Source organism: Thamnophis elegans, chromosome 1, assembly GCF_009769535.1.
Source record: "Thamnophis elegans isolate rThaEle1 chromosome 1, rThaEle1.pri, whole genome shotgun sequence".
Taxonomy (NCBI): Eukaryota; Metazoa; Chordata; class Lepidosauria; order Squamata; family Colubridae; genus Thamnophis; species Thamnophis elegans.
Window position 1 is genome coordinate 19,473,097 of NC_045541.1, and position 21,930 is coordinate 19,495,026.

General features: G+C 39.1%; 1 protein-coding gene across 1 annotated transcript in view; it reads left to right on the plus strand.

Annotated features, from left to right (window-relative positions):
* The window catches only part of PDE1A (phosphodiesterase 1A), a 115,596-nt gene that overhangs the window by 76,910 nt on the left and 16,756 nt on the right, over positions 1-21,930 (plus strand). Inside the window, exons 5-11 of the mRNA XM_032234752.1 lie at positions 7,064-7,180; positions 8,553-8,693; positions 8,892-8,992; positions 12,098-12,223; positions 18,234-18,335; positions 18,464-18,584; positions 20,906-20,987. Of these exons, the coding sequence (XP_032090643.1) occupies positions 7,064-7,180; positions 8,553-8,693; positions 8,892-8,992; positions 12,098-12,223; positions 18,234-18,335; positions 18,464-18,584; positions 20,906-20,987 (790 nt within the window). The remainder of the gene's footprint in view (positions 1-7,063; positions 7,181-8,552; positions 8,694-8,891; positions 8,993-12,097; positions 12,224-18,233; positions 18,336-18,463; positions 18,585-20,905; positions 20,988-21,930) is intronic.

Below are 21,930 nucleotides of genomic sequence, written 5' to 3' on the forward strand. Positions count from 1 at the left end.
ATCTACATAAGTGATGTTGAGTTGGCCATGCCCACACGGTCACAGGACCACTGATCACGCCTACCCAGCTGGTCATTAGGGCAGAGAACCAGTTGTTAAATTATTTGAATCCCACCACTGGTAATAGTGAATTATCTGATTTCATCTTATTTTAAGTTGCTACAAACATAAACATTGCTAACAGCCATCTCAGCAATGTGATTAAGTCGCATTAGATTTTCTTTACTTATCATGCACTAGAGTACCTACTTGGACCATGTAAAAAAAGTTAAGTAATTCTTGTCTGGATTAATAGCACTTAGACTGATATACGGCTTCACAGTGCTTTACTCTCTAAGTGGTTTACAGAGTCAGCATATTGCCCCCAACAATTTGAGTCCTCATCATTCATAATCAAATGAAATAAAGTTTATTATAGCCCTAAGGCTAGAAAATCATATAAAATTATTGCATCCTTCTCTATATATGTATAGCAGATAAACTATGTGTAATAGAAGCTAAAATAATTTAAGAACAAAGATAGTAAAATAAATCCAAATACCGTATTTTTCGGAGTATAAGATGCACCCTTTTTCCTCAAAAAAGAGGCTGAAAATCTGGGTGTGTCTTTTACACTGAATACAGCATTTTTGTCTCCCAAAGCCCCGCCCCTTCACCAAAATGGCCATGGATAGCCTTATGGAGGCTTTCAGAGAGCTCCAAGGGGCTGGGAAGGGCAGAAATGAGCAAAAAATGGACCATATTTTGCCCCCCACCCAGCCTGCAGCAGCACTCTATAAACGTCCAGAAGGCTATGCATGCAATGTTTTTGACAAAAAATGTTTTCATGAAAATTTGGCTGTTTTTTGCTCATTTATGAGCCCCTCCCCCTTGCAGGAGCACTCTGCAAGCCCGCCCAAGGCCATTGATGCCTTTAAAAAAAAATGGGCCCTTTGTCACAAAAAACGGGCCGTTTTGGGGAGGTTTGTAGAGTGCAAAAACTTTTTCCCCTTTTGGAAAGCTCTTTGATTGATGAGAATTACATTGATCAAGTGCTGTGTCAGCAGAAACAAAGTCTTATGTGCTGCAGATTGTCAGCGATTTCCTTCTCCAGCACATGGATAAATACACCTGGAAACATCTACCTACCTACCTACCTACCCTCTCTCTCCCTACTTACCTATTGTATTTCTCTCTCTTTCTCTCCCTCTCTATCCCTCTATCTACCTACCTACTTTTTTAAAAAAAATTGCCTCTTCAAAACCTTGGTGCGTTTTATACTCTGAAAAATACGGTAAAATACTATTATAAGAAGTTGGTTTCAAATCTAAATAATGGTGCTGTATAGCATATCAAAGTAGTGCAAAATGAGTCAACCAAAGGTTATTTTCAAGGTCTTGGTTTTTTTTTAAAAAAAATAGTATTAAATATAAATTTCTTTAGTGATGGCTAACCTTTTTGTAGTTGGGGCCAAAAATAGCAATAGCAATAGCAATAGCAGTTAGACTTATATACCGCTTCATAGGGCTTTCAGCCCTCTCTAAGCGGTTTACAGAATCAGCATATCGCCCCCACAGTCTGGGTCCTCATTTCACCCACCTCGGAAGGATGGAAGGCTGAGTCAACCTTGAGCCGGTGAGATTAGAACTGCTGAACTGCAGATAACAGTCAGCTGAAGTGGCCTGCAGTGCTGCACCCTAACCACTGCACGTGCACAATAGGGCACGTGCATGCTGGCACCCATTATGCAAAGCATGCCTCCACATGCGCATGCACACACACACGCCATGCTCCCCCCCATGCGCACCGCACTGCTTGCCTCCAAGCTAAGCTTGGTATTTCCTCCAGGGGGCAGGGGAGGCTGTTTTTGCCCTCCCCAGGCTCCAGTAAAGCCTCCAGAGCCTGGGGAGAGTGAAAAACGGCCAATTGGAAGTTCAGAAGTAATTATTTTCTGGCTTCCAGAAGTCTCCGGGGGCCCGGGGTAGGCCGTTTTCATCCTCCCCAGGCTCCGGAGGCTTTTCTGAAGCCTGGGGAGGGCAAAAACACCCTCCCTGGCCCCGGCCCTCTGAAAGGCCGAAAATCAGCTGGTGCTGGAGCTGACGGCTTACGTGCCAGCACATATGTCTCCATGTGCCACCTGTGGCATGCGTGCCATAGATTTGCCATCACAGGGATAGGATATATAAGGGTCTGCACAGAATGCTTGTGGCTTAGACTTTTTGTTGAACTATAACCAAATAGATATAACTAATGGCTAATATGAGAGCTAGTTTGCTAAGGTGGGTAAGGTACCAGACTAGAAACTAGGAGACTGTGAGTTCTAGCCCCACCCACCTTAGACATGAAAGCTACTAGGGTGACTTTTGGTCTGTCAGTCACTCACTCTCAGCTCAATTTACCACACAAGGTTGTGTTGTGATGAAAATAGGAGGAAGAATTAAGTATGTTTACCATGTTGAGTTATTCAAAATAATAATAAAGGCGGAATAAAATCTAATAAATAAAATAAGAGTATCCTTGAAACAGCCAAAAAGGACTGCCAAGGGAAAAGAATCCAACCTGACTAATGTGAAATTTCAGAATTGGAATAGATGATAAATAGGAGACTGGGGTGAGCCTTTCTGGATGCAAATGATAAATATTGTGGTGTGACACATTATTTTAGCTTATTTGGAAATCGGTATTCCAAATCCATTGCTTAAGGTGTTATTACCATTATCAAAACCTAGCAAGCACAGATTTTCCATGGAGAAGGCCAGCAATTGAATTTTAGCAAGGGCTTTTTCAAGGCATGATGATTTAAAACAATCTCTAAATACTAAAGGGGCCAAAGCTATGGGAAGTAGACTTAACTTTAGACAGAAGGTATGAAGAAGAAACCATTGTGCAGCATCCAATGAAATTATGCCTGTCTCTACACATTAGATAGCATCTTTAATACATTTTGGAACCATCAGTAAGTCTCTAATAAACTTATTTTGGACGGTTTCAATAATATTAAGCTTGCAAAGGAGCCAATTTGGAAGCAATAAAGAAGCTGAGAGGCTATCTTAGCTTGAAAGACCATGCAGACTGCAACAGCATCCATTATTTTGATAGATATTCCTGCACCCAATTTACCTATTGAATGATAACATCTTACAATAGCTGTGAAAGTAGGCTTTGCAACATTTGCTAGATAAGAAAATTGAGCATGCCAGGATAAGAAAGCAAGAAATTGAACTGTGCAGTTTTTCAGCTGGAATCCCATTTATTTTCCATTAGTGACTTTCATAACAATGCCGGGCAAAAAGTAAGATTTTGGTTTTCTAATAATTTATTAATAGTGTTTGTTCTATGCAAAATAAAGATAATGTCCTAAGTGCTTTGTTCCCTCCTATGAAACAGACACAGAGACAACATTATCGGCATACAATAGCCCTGGAATTGTACAGTCAGCCAGAGTGGTTGGATGATGGGCTGAAAAAACAAGCATTTTAATTATTGGATTTAGATATAAATTGAAAGTAATAAAGCTTATATATAGCTTTTTTATATATCTGCATTAGGATTGCTTTAGATAAATGTCCCCAAGGGATGCATCTAATTTTAAGGATTAATCAAAATATTTCTGTTTAACTACATATATGACAATTCCCAAAATACTGTGATTGTGATGCTTTTTCTTTTTAATTGCAAGGTCATTTAGACATTATTTCAACAAGAAGGCTAGTTATTGCTTTAAGCGCTCATTACTATTATGATTAACCTTCTTGATTAGAATTCATTTGCAGAGAGGGAGGCTCATTGTGTTTCTACTGTTTCCTTCTCCATTTTGTCCAAGTGATAACTTCTGCACCAAAAATGTTGAGGGTTCTCAAATAGGCAACCTCCCTCACAGCTCACCACAGCAGTGGTGAGATTCAGCCGGATCGCACCGGTTCGTTTGAACCGATTGCTAAATTACCCACCTGCCACTATCAAAGTGGATCCTGGGCACTGCCTTGGAATGGAGAAATGGGCAATTGAGTGGCTGGCACAAGGGAAGGAGAAGGCTGCTTTCCTTCTTTCTTCTTCCTGTCCCTCCTCCTTCCCTCATGCCAGCCGCTCTATTGCCCGTTTCTCCATTGCAGCACAGCACCCTGGATCCACTTTTGGGGGAGGGGGGGATAATTTAACAATCGGTTCACCCAGAGTTAGGTCGCAGGAGGATCATCCCACATGTGGGGTGGAACTGGAGTACAGGAATGGGCCATGCCTCCTATGACAATCAATCTGACCTTGGGCGAACCAGTTGTTAAATTATTTGAATCCCATCACTGCCCCACAGGCCCTGTGAATAGCAATGAAGAAGTGTTTTTCTGTGAGAACTGCTGCTTATGAGACTGCACCTGTGGTTCAGCAGTGAGAAGAAGCTGGAAAACAGCAAGGCTCCCATAGATATATTGCTGATCTCAACATCATATACCACTAATCATCTTTCTTTCCAAGGCTTATATAGCTGAAACAGCATTGGCCATACACAAGAAGGAAGTGCTATCTCGTTAGCAAAAACACCTGGGTGGGGAAGGAAAACTTCGGAAATGGAGCTGAATATATTATCACAGAAGGTTGACTGGCTTTTTATTGCAAGACCCATGTGGAGACAAGGCAGAATTATCTATTCTGACCAAGGCTTCCTTAGAAAGCAAGAAGCAAATTCTTAGTCCTGACACATATTTACACGACTGTGAATTCCTTTCATTCACAGTCAGCAAGGCTTTAGCAAACAGTCTTTCAGAGGAATGTTTATCCACATGCACCTTATCTCATTTAGAGCATTGCCAGATAACTAGTTTCCAAACACAGGGCAAAGCAAAACTTGAACTTTCCAGACCAAATGAATAAATTGTTTCCTGCAAAAACCCACTTCCCATTCATTCCTCTTTTGTTTCCTCTGGGAGGGGCCAATCACCTCTAAGGTGTGGCTTTACTCCCAAGTCGACCCTGCTTTCTTAGTTATTCTTGACTTCTGGCAGCTCTGTGCATGTGCACAATGGGAACAGGCTCCAGCTGTTCTTCTGCCTCACTGCTGTTTAACTCCCTCTCTGCCGCCGATGCAGAGCCCTTGTCTGAGCTTTCCTCAATCCCCAGGACTGGCCCAGGTTCTTCCCCAACCTCCTAACTGTCTGACTCTGCTGCCAGTTCCACTGGCTGCCAGTGGGCCACAACATTAACTTTTCTTCTATGAAGCAAGTAACTCAGTAAATAATATAATATAACATAGGTAGTCTTCTATTTTTGATGAAAATTGAGCCCAAAATTTCTATTGCTAAGCAAGATAATTAATTTTGCCCCATTTTATGACTGCTCTTGCCACAGTTGTTAAATGAATGTGGCTTCCCCATTGTCAGAGAGTCTCAAAATCTGATCACATGACCCAGTGGTGAGTTTCAAAATTTTATAGAACCTATTCTCTAGGTGTGGCCTGTTTTGTGAGAGTAGCTTGGCAGTCATGTGACTGGGAGTTGCTTGGTCATGTAACCAAGTGGGAGTGACTTGGCAGTCATGTGACTGGGTGGGAGTAGCCAAGTCGATGTCACTGAATTCTTTGCCCCCAAGAATGACCTACAAAAAGAAGATATAAAAAAAGGAAATTTATTATTTTGTGCACTTAATAAAATAAGTATACAAAACAATAAAACAGCTACTTACAGAAGGAAGATGGCTGTCCTTGCCGGTCTTCAACATTACTGACCACCTTAACACACTCTTCCAGCCCCTGTGCCTCTTCCCTCTTCCTGGATTCCCTCCAAAGTTTTTAAAACCCTCAGCCTGTGCACAAGCACACATTTTTCCAGCCCCTCAGCCTCTTCCCCAACATTCTCCCCCCGCCACTCACCAGTTCTTTCTTCTTCTGGTTCTTCTTCTGAGAACTTTTTGGCAGCATGGTGCAGATGGGTGGGGCGAGGGAACGAGCAAGTGGCAATTGGGCAGGCGGGGGAGCGAACTGGGGGGCGGCGGCCAGGGGAGGGAGCGTTCTGGTATGGGGCCTCCGGACCAACAGGATGGGAAGGTTCGCTAAATTTCACCATCTAGTACAGTCGTACCAGTCTGTACCGGTTGTAACCCACCCCTGACATGACCCCAGGACATTGCAACCATCATAAATGTAAACCAGTTGCCAAGTGTCTGAATTTTGATGTTGTGATATTGTGAGGATGCTGCAACTGTTGTAAGTATGAAAAACGGTCATAAGTCACTTTTTTCAGTGCAGTTGTAACTTTGAACAGAATTTAAATGAACAGTTGTAAATTGGGGACTACCTGTGTAGTCAGACCTAAGCATTTCTAGATTTTTATTGGAGTATATTTTAATAGCCAATGAATGAATACCTACTAAATGCAAAAAAGTTTAGGTGTAGATGTACCAAATCTTGTGCATGTCTACAAACCATTAAATAGATTGGTGATGTATGTATGTATGTATGTATGTATGTATGTATGTATGTATGCATGCATGCATGCATGCATGCATGCATATACATACCAGTGGTGGGTTTCAAAAAATTTTCGAACCTACTCTGTGGGTGTGGCCTCCTTTGTGGGAGTGGCTTGCCGGCCATGTGACCTGGTGGGAGTGGCTTGCTAGCCATGTGTTCTCTCTCTCTCTCTCTCTCTCTCTCTCTCTCTCTCCCCTTCCTTTTGCCTCTCTGTCCCTTTTTCCTTTTTTTCTTTCATCTCTCTCTCACTTTTTCTTTCTTTTTTATTTTTTTATTTCTTCCTTTCTTTTTCTTTCTCTTTCTCTGTGTGAGTCTGTCTGTCTGTCTGTCTGTGTGTATATGTGTCAGTCAGTGGTGGGTTTCAAAAAAATTTGGAACCTCTTTAGGTGTGGCCTGCTTTCTGGTGGAACCTCTTCTAACCGGTTCAGTAGATTTGACGAACCGGTTCTACCGAACTGGTGCGAACTGGTAGGAACCCACCTCTGATACACATACATACATTCACATATTGCTGAAATAGCAGTTTGTATAATCTAATAATATTTAAGCAAATTATAAAACTATCTGAAAAATGTTGAACAATCAGAAAATCCATAAGCATCTCTCCTCTTCCTTATTTTTTAGGATGTTGACAAATGGTCATTTAATATATTTTCCTTAAACGAAGCAAGCGGAGGCCACAGTCTGAAATTTATGATGCATGAATTGTTCACCAGATATGATTTATTGAGCCGTTTCAAGGTGAGAACCTTTCTCTACAAATACATATGTAAAAGACAAAGAGTACCTGGTCTTTCTTGCTTCCTCAATAGTCTCATTCTCCACCTGTCCTCCCTTCCGTCTCATATGTCTCTCTAGCAGATTCGAAGACACATAGCAACCAGTAAGGGAGAAGGAAGTCCATAATAGCAGTGATATACATTTGCAATACATTCTCAAATTAAGAAATAATTTAATATGCATTCCATTTGATTGCTTGCAATAGGTGGAGTAATTTCTAAAATGATCAAATCGTGCAGAAAGAGTGGTGAACCTGCTCTGTCTATGCTATGCTTTTGGGCTGTTTTACTAGGATGAACTTGGAGAGTGTAGTCTTGCCTATGTATGATGCAAGTTCATCTGCCATGAAAATGAAGGAGCAGAATAGACACAAGTCGGCATCCAACATTTCATGTGTGAGAAAGCTAAAGAATGAATCAGCTCTAACAGTGTCATGAAACAGAACTTGACAAAGAGCAGCATCTAAAAATACAGTATCACAGGCCGTGAGTCTCCTTTCAGATGCTAAGGTCCAATGATGGGTCAGTGCCTTGAATAAGAAGTAACATAGAAAGAAAAGGATAGGAAGCAGCATTTTGAAAGGTCAAAGGCTGGGACTTTAGACTGTAAAGACGATGGGGGGTGGTGTTTCTCCTCAATAGTTAATTCAAGTGAAGTTCTATAGGCTTTATCATAGACAACAACACGTACTGTCTCCTCCATTCTTGTCAGGAAGATTATTTTTGTTGTTTTGAAATCCCAGCTGGAATTGTTTGACACTCTGTAATGATTACATAATCATGACTGGTTTATTTCTAGCTTGTTCCATTCCAAAAGCTTGGAAAAAAGATAGGATTCTCTGCCTGTTTGGTGTGGTTCAGGTTTAAGCAATGGTATTGCTGTGTTTATTTGTTGACGATACAAGGGAAACATACAAGACTTTTTGGTATAATTTGCCCATTAGAAGAAGAAAGGGACTGTCTTTGCATCCAGGTGACCAGACCAATCACCATGGTTCTTGTTTCCTTTATCAGGAGACAAAGATAGAGATAATGTGAGAAAAAGATAGTGAGGTGACTCAGTTCAGTTTAGCATAATGGCCTGAAAGTGATAGAGCTTGGCCATTGGGAACTGGAAGTATTCACTTTCCTGTTTTATCAGGAAGTGCAAAGTTGACTTCAGACTATTCATTTACTTGTCCTCTTTTTCTGATGACATTTGGAGTGTGGACTGGTAAATGGATGACGTGTGAAATCATGCAAACCTTTATATCTCATACCTTGCAGACATGTTGATCTTGGAGATTTCTCCTCCTCCTTTCTTTATTTTGCTTTTTGGTTTTTGACTCTTTCAGATTCCTGTTCCATGTCTCATTTCATTTGGAGAAGCTTTGGAAATTGGCTACAGCAAGTATAAAAATCCTTACCACAACTTGATCCATGCAGCTGATGTTACCCACACTGTACATTGCATCATGCTTCTGACTGGGATCATGGTAAGGGCAAAAGCTACTGCGTTAGGGTTCATTTCTGTGAATATTGCTAGGAAACTGATAAATAACTTGTGCAGGAGTAAGCTATAATCGTCTTCATGCTCTCTTGAAGAAACTGGAGATTTTGCAAAACCTTGAATTTTAATTGGCAAGGGTGAACTATTTGTATTACAGATGATGGGTTTTGTTTTTCTTGATTAGCACTGGCTCACTGAACTGGAAATATTAGCCATGATTTTTGCAGCTGCAGTTCATGACTATGAGCATACTGGGACTACAAACAATTTCCACATTCAGACCAGGTAAGCATGATGCTTATTAATTGCAACAAAATTCTGATCTGGGAGTAGCCTCCCACATGTTGGATTTATAGAAGATTTGCAGATGATGCATACTTACACCAGTAATACCAACAGCACACAAGACTCTCTTACAATAGTTGCTGAGTTTTAAGAAGACAAAAGGAGTACTGAGTGAGAGCAAGAAGAGAAAAGAGACAAAGTAAATGGAGATAATTAGTTATTAAGTACCATATTATTCAGAGTATAAGATGCAGCCCCCTCAAAAGAGACTGAAAATTTGGGGGGCTCTTATACTCCGAATATAGCTTTTTCAAAGCTTTTTTCAGCCTTAATGAGGCACTAACGAGTGAAGCGATCTTCCAGGCTTCCTCTGCTTTTCTCATTGCTTCTCTCTCCAACGATCAGCTGTGTTTTAAAAGCTGTTTTTTTATCCCCAACAAGGGGATAAAAAGCAGGCGCGGGCTCAAAACCAGCAAACTTAAGTGCTGAAGTTGACCAGACTAAGGACACTAACCAGATGAAAACCTGGGAGGCAGATTTTTTTTTCTATTTTCCTCCCCCCCAAAATAAGGTGTGTCTTATACTCCAAAAAATATGGTTCTTCAGCGCTGCACAATTCACAAAGAGAACAATTCTGGGTTTCTGAATGGAGTTGTCTATCTCACTTAAGAGTGGCTTCCCATATTGAGAGACTTATGTATATATTTTCACATAGTTACATTCCACTATTCTTCCCATGGATCCACGCAGCAATCCTTGAGATAGGCTAGGCAAAGAGAATGTGACTATGGGTAGTCCTTGACTTATGACCACAACTGAGCCCAACATTTCTGTGGTTAAATGAGACATTTGTTAAGCGAGGTTTTTCCCCATTTTACAATCCTTTCTTGCATCAGTTGTTAAGTGAACCACTTCAGTTCTTAAGTTGGTTACACGGTTGTGAAGTAAATTTGGCTTCCCCATTGACTTTGCTTGTCAGAAGGTCACAAAATGGGATTGCATGATCTTGGGACACAGCAATGGGCATAAGAATGAACCAGTTGCCAAGCATCTGAATTTTGATCACATGATCATGGGGATGCTGCAAAGGTTGTAACTGTGGAAAATAGTCACAAGTCACTTTTTTCAGTGCTGATGTAACTTTGAACGGTTACCAAATGAACTGTTGTAAGTCGAGGACTACCTGGAATCCAGAGACTCACTATTTCAAGCTTCAAAGGTGAGCAGGGATTTAAACTCAGATCTTGATAATTAAACTTCATCATGTCAAACTGGTTCGGTAGACCTTTTTCTATCACTGTGAGACAGAAAGTAGGCCCAAGGATTCCAATTTATGTTTTCTCAGTTCCTATTGACTATTTTAAGAAATGTGTTTAATAGGAAGGAAGAGGGATTCTCAGATTTATATAGAATGAATAGTACTTTGGGTGGGTGAGGTAGTATATTGATAATATACTTGATATTGAAATTGATAATATCAATAATTGATATTGATAATACTGTGGCTTTTTATATCGTGGCGACCAAAACTGGATGCAATAATATTCCAAGTGTGGCTTTACCAAGGCATTATAAAGTTAGCCATTAGCAAAATAAACTTAGCAATTGGCTCAGCTGCTTTGGGCTGGGGTTAATTGGAATTTAACATCCGAGATATCACTGGTTTCCTACACTTTTTTATACAGTCACCAGAACATTGGATTGGTTCCCATTTGTAAAGAAATTTGTGTTCAGTTGCACTAAAGATCCATTAACTTTGCCAATGGATCAGATAGTTGTACTGCTATATATCAATGTAATAATCTTTCTATCCAGATAGACGTCTTCTGCCTCTCCTAGAGAGAGGACTCAATTTTTCTTGCCCATTGTTCACTTTAGTGTTAACCACACACATTCCTCAGGGAATTAAACCGATCTATTTTTTCCAGTATTTCTGCTTTCCAGGCAAAATGAAAGTTTTGCATCTCCTGTAGTGATTCAAACTCCAAGCCTTCTCTATTTGGATCTAAAATGCATTGCCCTTGTGGGCTGTGGAAGCAGAAAAGCTCTCTTTCCATTCAGAGTTCCGTGGCAAAAATAAATCAATGTACACTGCAGTTTCTGACTCCTGAAAATTCCCATGTTTCTAACGCTTCCTGAAGCTGCATCATGTTGTACAAAATTAAATGATGATATTTTGAGTGCTTTTCTGGCTATTTAGTATTTTGCAACCTCTTTCTCTCTCTCTCTGTCTCCCTCTCTCCCTTCCCGTCCTCTAGTGGTGGGATTCAGCCAGTTTGCACCACTTCGGGAGAACCGATTGTTAACTTTCAGAGCAGTTTGGTGAACTGGTTGTTGAAAGAAACCATTAGGACAGAGAACCAGTTGTTAAATTACTTGAATCCCACCACTGCCCTCTTCTCTCTCTCTCACCCTCACTTCCCACTCTTTCTGTCTTCCTCCCTCCCTTCCTCCCTCCCTTCCTCCTCCCTCTCTCATATGTAAAATATATAAAACTCTCTCTCACTATCTCTCCCCCTCTCCTCCCTCCCTCCCTCCCTTCCTCTGCCCCCTTTCTCTCTTATACAGCATAAATACATAAAATTAAACAAGAATCAGAAAAACAAAAAGGGACAGATATGACAGAATCATTCATTTCCCAGGAGATAATGTACATGGGAAAAATCCATTACTCCTTTGAAGGAATAATAAAATCACGTTTTCATTATATCATCTCTGTTTATTGCATGTTTGGATCATACCTCTGTTTACAAAGTATCTAATTTTTAACGCTTCTGCTGCCTGTGGCATTATGGGCCTCTGCAAAGTAAATTCAATCCAATGTTCTTATCAGGGGAGATGGTCCTATTCACCTATGTATTTGAATGAAAATGGAAGAAAGAAATAACACCATTTTGCCACCTACGAATATTCATTGTAATGAATAGCTTCATTAAAATATAGAAGCCTTACAGGTGCCAGAGTTTGTAGTCTCACATCCAGCGGGGAAAGTTTCATTGGGTTTCATTTCAACCAGCCATATCTCCATTTAACTAAGAAAACAGATGGATAAAACCATAGTCAGGTTATGAACTTCTGGCTTATTAGTTCCTTCTCTGCATTTAGGTCAGATGTTGCTATTCTGTACAATGATCGCTCTGTTCTTGAAAACCACCATGTTAGTGCTGCTTATAAGATTATGCAGGACGAGGAAATGAATATTCTGGTGAATCTAACAAAAGATGAATGGAGGTAAGATTGATATCCTGATTAAGAACATCATTCATTCATCATTCATAACACACAGAAATCTAATGCTTATTGACTGACTGCTATGTCTTTATCAAAGCTATCATATTATATCTTCTAAGTTTGATGTTCTGCATCATGTGGTTTTTAAACCCCTATCAGTGCTGTTTTTTCAATACTCAGATGAGGTGAGTAATCAAATCATGTTCACTATTGTCTGGGATATAGTATTGGTTTGGTGAACTTTGCCATTGTGGAAAACTAGTCTGTCTGGTTACCCAACAAGGACTGCAGTAGAAGTCAAGCCATCACAATCAAGTCTCTCAAAATCCCAATATGATCTCAGATTTGGTTTGGTTTGGTTTGATTAGACAGAGACATGAAATTCAGTATCCAAACCTGTGGCAGGTGTGATTAGTGACTTTGGGCCAGTGCGGTACACTAATACCATGGTTTCAGTGTGCAAACACTGGAGTAGCAACTTCATTTTCAAAAAGAAAACTGACATTCAGTAATTTAGCGTTGTGAGTAAACATTATCAGAGACTCTACTATTATGAAGCATATTGGAGGTCATTGGAAGCTGTGGTAGTTGTACAGTAATGCCAAAGTTTTCCAATTTTAAACTATGGATTAGATGCATCCTAAAGAATTTGGAATTGTAGTAAGACAATTAGTCTAGAAAAACTAGACTTGTAGAAGTCATGTTATTCTACTGTGACAAAAAACATCAGGAATCTTGTAGTACCTCTTCCAACTAATAAATTTCTTTATTATTTTTTTAAAATAGATATTTATTAAAATAAATTAATAAAAATAGTTAATCAGAAAAGTTGCTACCAGGTTCCTGATTTTGATAGCAGCTTTTAGGACTAATAAATTCTTAATTTTTCTCTTACAACTCCTTACTGCCTGAATTCTAGTCTTATTAAGATATCAGTCCAGCTAGTGTCCTTGGGCTAGTTACACACTCTCTCTCAGCCCTAGAAAGAAGAACGCAAGGGCAAACTATTTCCAAAACCGTGCCAAAAAAATCTTCATGGAACCTGTCCTGGTAGTTGCCAGAAGTCAACACTGACTAAAACGGACCTAAAGAAAACCCCTTACTTTTAAGTCATAAGCCTTTATATACTCATACCCACTTCCTCAGATATATAACATGGCTTGACTGAGCTGGAATTATGATACATAGAGAGGGAAAGAGCAAGAGCAAAAAGAAAACAAGGTAGTAAAGGTTTAGCTAGAACCAGAGGTGCTATTCAGTAGGTTCTGACCAGTTCTGGAGAACCAGCAGCAAAAATTTTGAGTAGTTTGGAGAACTGGTAAATACCACCTCTAACTGGTCCCACCCCATCTATTCTCTGCCTCCCGAGTCCCAGCTGATCAGGAGGAAATTAAATTTTTGCAGTAACCTTCCCCTGCCATGCCCACCAAGCCATGCGACACCCACAGAATCTTTAGTAATTTTTATTAATTATTTTTTAATTAGTAGTATTTTTAATTCATTCATTCATTCATTCAAATTTATTATAGCGGCCCAACTCCCATGGACTCTGGATGGTATATAAAATTTCAAATATAATTGAGACAAACATCATCTGTCCTGAAACGGCCATTAATTTGCTTCTTAGGAGCTCATAAAGTGACATAACCCTGATAATTACCTCAATGTTATTTCTCCCTGTTGGCATTTGGTATCATCCCCTGCTTCAACAGGGGCAGGATAATGGATTTTCAAATGGACTTAACTGAATCTGGCTAACTGCCCATCTGTCAAGCACCGACTGATATATATATATTACCTTTATTGTAACTTTTCTTGGAAAAAAACAGCTTAGAATTCTTTATGATAAAAAGTTCCTTCTAAATCTCTCTCAGATTTAGAATTAAATGTAAAAATAATTTATGGGTAATACCTGTACTGCAGCTACTTAGGCTTGCATTATATTTATCAGTCTTTCTAGATTATCATGAATGAAGGTAAATATACATGTCCCAGGATAATGCTGCAGGATCCAATCTGAGCCGATCTCCGGGACCAGAGGTTTAGTCTCCTGAGCTTCCAGATTCATGCTTAAAAACCTTTCTCTCTCTCTTTCCAGATTGTGTTGGAGAAGTTGTAACAAAATGAGCATATATTACGCTCTTTGTATCAATAGTTATTCTATTGTTTATAGAACAATAGAAAGTTTATAAGCTATGTCAAACTCAAGGCCCGTGGGCCGGATTCAACTTGTGGGGTGCTTACATCTGGTCTGCAGGGCTGCCCTGCAGATATTGAAGCATCGGCCCGTGGTACCTCTGTCAGCAAAAATGGAGCTCGGGAGGGCAAGCTCCGTTTTTGCTGGCAGAGGGTTGTAGGAGGCCATCGCAACTGAAAACAGACCTCAGGAGCCCATTTTCGCTGGCAAAGTGCTTGGGGCACCATAGGCACCCCCAACACAAGGAACGTTGAGCTGGTCACATCTACCCTGACCACACCTACCCTAGCCCCCCCAAGGTCAAACACAACTCTAATGTGGCCTTCAATGAAATTGAGTTTGACACCCCTGGTTTATAAGAAAACTGGGGGAAAATACACAATGTTTCAATTAATGCTAATGTGACTTTATTGTTCATTTTCCTCTAAAACATGTAAAATGATGACACACAATACATTCATTATTTTATTGTAACTGTTTACTTCTGATGCAAAGAGAAATTTTCCATCCAGATACACTCCAGAATAGCAGACAAATCCATTGCATCCAAATATGTCTGGATGAAGCCTTTAAAATAATATTAATTTTACTTTATTTGCACCAATTTAAATTATTTACATAATGAGATCATGCATTTCATCTTTTATAATGCAGTTTATGTAAATAATGCAAATGAAATCATTTATGTATAATTTATGTAAGTCTGTCATTACATAAGTGATATAAATAATTACAGGGAAGGAAGTCTGCATTTAAAGAATGCTCAGGAAGAACAGAACTCCTTCTCCCAAATAGTCAATTAAATCAAGGTTTTATTCTGCATCTTTCTTTGAATGATTGATATTTAAAGTACAGGAAATAGTTTTGGCTGAAAATTTAAAACAGTAGATGAGAAAGTAAGACACTGTTTATTCACATTTAATCTCCATGTTTTTGTTATATCAACAAAACAATTCCTAGTAGATTATCCATGTCTGCACAAATATCTTTTCCATCTCTTTTACTTTGCCAGATTAAAAAAAAAAATATTCCCAGAAGTTTATATCATGAAATCTAAACAGAATTTAAAACAGTAATAGAAATAATAAATATGGATGTTTAAAATTGGATATTTATCCTTAAGATTACAAATGGATTTATAAGTGCATTTTTTTCTTTTTCTGTAGCGTCTGTCTTCTGTTTGTTATGATGATGAGTTTGTCATTACAATGTAGTTAAGTGGGAGTTTAAAACATCGGGGAAAGAAAATTGATTTGATTCTCCTATGAAAAATGCATTTTTCTGTAAATAATTCATTTTAAGTGCACTTTTCAATCAACAGCTGCTCATAATCTGGAGAGCTGCACAGTCTGAAAAATGATGACATTTGAGCCCATGTATTTATATGACAACCGTGAATTAGTTCAGTTCATTGAAAAAGGCAGAGCCAGTGAAATACTCCCAACATCCCCAGTGAATATCATGGCATGTTCAACTGCAGCCTCCTGTTATAGCTAACTGCAATTCATCAGGGTACAAGCAGAAGATCATTTGCAATAAATAAATAAATAAATGCATTTAGTGTAGAAAAGGATAGAGATTGTAAATAGAATGTTTGGAATAAGAGAAATTATTTTGTAACAATATTTCAAAGGATTTCATTACATCCTATCCTCCCTTGCAACATCCTGCTCTCTCATGCACAGTCGCACACACCAAAACTTTAACCATAAGTTGTTATAGCTGCACACAGTCATTTAGGTATAGCAATCTATTTAATTCACTATATTTTTTTTACATTGATTCAGAAGTCTATCAGTTTTTCCAGCAGAGAGCTTCCTTAAAGACTCCGTGCTTAATGGTGCTTAAATGTCACCATGAAAAGTATACTTCGTGCTGACCTTATTCAAGAAGGGATTTTAAAAACAGAGTCACAGGCGTAAAGGGTACAACTGAGATTTTTAGATTGGGAGGGAGATTCAGGCTGCTCTGACTCAAAAGAGCATATCCATGACATGATTATTATTATTTTTTTTTGCAAGGGATGCTAGAATAAGTTGATATGCTGTCTTATCTTCCTCTCTCTAATACACACCACCGTTACCTTTAGCAACAACAACAATTGCAAACAAGTGGGAGAGGACAACCTTTGAGTTTTTTCCTAGCGATTTGTGGTTGGAAGTGGAGGGAAATTATACTTTCTGCAGATATCCATTGCCAGATCTCATTTATCAATGCTTAGAATAACTTTACTTTATTGTCACTTTAAATATACACTAATCGGCATACGTTAAAATGAAATTTAGTTGCATACGACTCTCAAAGGGTCACCACTTCCAATATATATTATATGAACATGACAAAAAAAAAATGCATTACCCACATATATTATATGACCCAGAGAAACAACACAGTCTAATTCGGATGTATACATGTACAAGGCGAGAAAAACTAATCTTGCGAGCGTACCAGGTGGATGGCATAGGTAACAAAGCCGTTACAGAATCTGGTAGTCCTGCTTTGAAACCTCCCCCAAATGCTATTTGTTTACATTGCACTTCCTTTCCCTCTCAAAATGTATAGAAAAAAAATGACCTTGGGAAAATATTCCTGGTCCTAGAATATTCTAAAATCAAACCACTTTGCATTACTTACTGACCAGCTCAGGAATTGACATATCCAAGATAGCATGAACTAGTATAAAATAACCCAAAACTTATTGTCATAAAGCAAACATACCCTGGACATTTAATTGAAAGGAAGTTGCCCGTTACTAATCAATGACAGTTGCTACAGGACATGCTTCTCTGTTTCCATAGAAAATAATTCCTTTCCAAGATATGATTGACACATCAAGGTGTTTGGGGAGGATTGTCACATACAGAGTACCAAGTAAAGACATTTCTATCACAAATTACAAATTTGGTTGCTGTACTCCTTCATCGACTACCTCTACAACCTTAGAGAGATCTTCAGGGAGGCCTTTATGGTAGGGCAGTGGTCCCCAAGCTTTTCGACTTAGTGGACCAGCGGGGAGGGAGGGATGGTTTTGTGCAAGGGCAGCTCCATTTGCACAAATGGCAGGCATGCACTCTCCCTGCTTGCACAAATGCAGATTCATGCACCCGCCTGCCCACACCTCTGCCACTTGCACAGCCGTGGCCTGGGTGATTGGGGATCCTTACAGTAGGGTATCCTTTGGAAGGGAACCACTTTCTCTTAATTACATATTTTAATGTAGATCTGGATATTTTTGTGTCTAGAGTTGTTGTTTTCTATAGGGTGATGATGTTATTGTGTTATTGGAACAGGCCTAAAATTTGAAGTCCATTCTCCTTCATTTGGAGGGAAGGTGGGATTTTTAGCTTTATACATGATTCCTCTCTTAAGTCCTTAACATGCTTAATTACTTTTCTTTTTGCTGAAAATTTAACAGAACCAATTTCAAGCCACAAAAATAGGCTAGACATGGACTGGGAGGCCCAGACTGCCCATTTCTGACCTGTTAGTAGCTTCCGTCTACAATGATGGCAGAATTATAACCATGTGTAAATCTGCTCACTGCCATAGCAAGAAAGCCAACCCCCATTATATCTAAATCTCTGGTCACAATTTTGAAAAGACTTGCTGTAAAAATATAGATAATAGTAGTATTATAGTTATGTTTTTAAAGCTGTCTAGCATAAAATTGCAGGTTACTGTTCATTGTTTCAAGTAATTTCACTTCTTTTCTAATGTTGTTTTTGCTTCTGAGAAACAAATGAGGCAGTGCAGTACAATCCACGTGCCCCAGTACAAAATTAATGCCACTGTAATCACTTTGATTGCTCACAGGGATCTGCGCAACCTGGTTGTTGAGATGGTTTTATCTACTGATATGTCTGGACATTTCCAGCAAATCAAAACAATGAGGCACACTCTTCAGCAAACAGAAGGGTAAGTGGCATTCCTTCATCCTTCCTTCTGTAGCTGCAGAAGGCTTGGTAGTTTGAATGGCATCCTCAGTCTGGAGCAAGGCTTATTTTTGTAGAGAGATAATGAGAAAAATGTCTTTCAATGGACAGGATAGACAAAGCCCGAGCCATGTCCTTGATCCTCCATGCTGCTGACATCAGCCATCCATCAAAATTGTGGGTTCTGCACTACCGATGGACAAAGGCCCTGATGGAAGAATTTTTTCGACAGGTACTTTTCTCCAATGTATTTATAAATATTTCAGAAGCCATGACAGATAGCACTAGCACTTAGACTTATATACCGCTTCATAGTGCTTTATAAGATTCTCTAAGTGGTTTACAGAGGCATCATATTGCCCCCAACAATCTGGGTCCTCTTTTTACTGACTTCGGAAAGATGGAAGGCTGAGTCAAACCTAAGATGGTGAGGATCGAGCTGCTGGCGATCGGCAGAGCTAGCCTGCAATACTGCATTCTCACCACTGGGCCACCATGGCTTTGGCGCAGTGCTTAGGATCAGGCATTTCATCCATTTTATTTCTTAACTGGTTTTTATTCCAATCTTCTTTTAATAGCCAATTAATAATGTAAGTAATGTCCTATATAACACATCAAAAGAACAAAATGCAGGAGCAAAGAACAATTCAAACCTGGACATTCAGTGTGAAAGAGTCCTTTTCCCAGCATCTGAAAGTTGACATGCAAGGATCATGAAGGCAGGGGGGCGTCCATGATTGAAAAGATCCCCGTCCACTCATCTCCCATGTGATGATAAATATCTGGAGAAGGCTTTGCAAGGATGCATGAAGAAAAATACAATCCTTTGAACTATTTTGTGAAGTGGTTGTACTCACACTCAGATTCTAAGAAATGGGTGGGATTTTTGGAGGTGCCAAAAGAAACCCTTTAGACACTTTGTTTGCCCCAAAGTAATCAAACTAAACCCTTTCTTTTATTTTGGAACAGTGTGTGTTATTTTTATAATCCAGCACAGTGAGGTTTCAAAGGGCGCAGATATAGCAATTGTTATTATATCAGGAATTGTATTGCTCATACATGTCACCTTTTCCATTCCCGTGTGCACTAGGTTTAATATTTACTCATAGTTTCCTTCAGGCAAAATTCCCAATTAAATGCAAAATTATTGTTTAATTCAGCTCTCTGCAATTCCCATAAAGTCCAAAGCAGCATAACTATAAAGCTTGGAAAGACACCAAGTTTGGAATTTAGTCAGTTATTAAATTACAGTTGGATAAACGACAACTGGAAATACATATCAAATTGTAATTTTAAAACATTATAACTGAACAGTCAGGGCATCATTGTTAATAGAAAACAGATTTTTGAAATTTATTTTTATTACTTTTAAGATAATAACAGAAAAAGGAAAGGAACAAAACACTAACTTAATGCAAATACATACACTTTCAAATAAATAGCACATAAAAAGTGAAAAAGTGAAAAAACAACAGAAAATAGAAAGAAACTAAATATAATACATCATTATGACATTTAACAGTTACAATTCTGTATATACTTATTGAATGTAAATATTATTCAAGTGCGTAAACATTTATTTCTAATCCTTTTATATAGCTATCATTCTTCTACTATACCATATATTGTATATACTATACTTTATACAAATGAGTACCTTATTTCATTACGCTTGCCCATACCAACTCTTCATTATAAACAATCTACACAAATGTAATCAGGTCTTCAAGCCAATGAACAAGTGGAGCCATATATTTATCTTTGCAATGCTGTAATGTCAATCCTTTGGCTATCGTAAGGACACTGAGAATCCATTTACCTTGTCCAGAAGTTGATAGAACACAAAACAACAACAACAAGAAGTCTCAGTTGACGTACTAAAGAGAGTGGGTTGAAGGACATATAGCTGCAGACCCTGAGTAATCAAGAGGTTCCATCACTCACTCTGACAGATACATCTTAAGAGTGATACTGGAAGCAATGAGAAAAGGACAGGCTTACTTACCAATTTGTGTACCTTTTTTTCGTATCTAGGTTGTACTGGCAGGTGTTTGGTTTTTAAATAGGTTAAGGTAAAGGTTCCCCTCACACATATGTGCTAGTCATTCCCAACTCTAGGGGGCAGTGCTCATCTCTGTTACAAAGCCAAAGAGCCAGCGCTTGTCCGAAGATGTCTCTGTGGTCATGTGGCCAGCATGACTAAATGGCAAAGGCGCACAGAGCGCTGTTACCTTCTCACCAAAGGTGGTCCCTATTTTTCTACTTGCATTTTTTACATGCTTTCAAACTGCTAGGTTGGCAAAAGCTGGCACAAGTAACAGGAGCTCACTCCATTACGTGACACTAGGGATTCAAACCACCGAACTGCTGACCTTTCTGATCAACAAGCTCAGGGTCTTAGCCACTGAGCCACCGCATCCTGGTTTTTAAATACTTAGGAACATATGTACATAGTTGTAATGGCTGAATGCTCACACTTACTTTGACTTTGACTTTACTTTCACTTACTTTCAATTATATGTTGAGAATCATGTTTTCTTCCCCCGACTTTAGGGAGACAAAGAGGCAGAGCTGGGGCTACCATTCTCTCCTCTCTGTGACCGGAAATCCACCATGGTGGCACAGTCCCAAATAGGTAAGGGCTGGTTTCTTTTAAAAAAAATCTTACAATGAAAGAAAGAAATGCTCGAAAGAACAGGATTGGCTTTGTTAGGCAGTTCAGCCTCCAACTATATTTTTCAATATGCATTATTCATGGAGAATAGAATCACTGGAAAAATTAGGTAGAGGATTCAAAGGTTTTTAACTACTGTTTTGGGATCCCAGCATGTTTTCTCAATTCTTGACACCACTGCTGGTGTAGATGAGGAAAGGGGTTCACAGTGTCCCTTTCTATATTGAGCTCAGTTTTTTGATTGTTAGGTTCTTAGTGGAACATATTTAGTGCTTTGACAAGTGTTTTCTTTTAAACAAAATGAAGACCAGACAAGAAGTACAAGTGCATTGTTCAGTACTGCCATCTCAGAGCTGTGGGCTGAATTCTGTCTCCAAGGGTTATTTCTTGTTTCGTTCACTAATCTGACAGAACATTGCCAACATGTTGTCAAATCACACCAGCAACACATAATAGTCATTTCAAGTACAAACCCAATCACATAAAGGTTCAGATGCTCAAGTCGAAATTATCTGAATTTATTTCAGTCATTTCAGTTTCAGCTTAGAATCAGCTTGAAGGCACTTACTGATTTTGGTGGCAACAGGATAGGACTAATGTGCCCCTTCTAATGTTGCTTAATCTCTCAATGGTTTTCAGGACAATCAGTCAAACTTCTGATCCATCTCCAATGATTTAGGTGGGAGAGGAGATTATATTGCAATGGTTCTCCTTCCCGAAGAGATAGATTTAGTTTTTTGTTGTAGGGGAGAATAGCTCAAGTCCTAGGCACCTTAATTGGGGTCTGCGTATTCCCTACTACCGTGTTTTCCTAAAAATATGACCTACCCCGAAAGTAAGCGCTAGCTTGATTTTTACACATGCATCCAATATAAGCCTTAACACCACCACCACCCATGAGCCC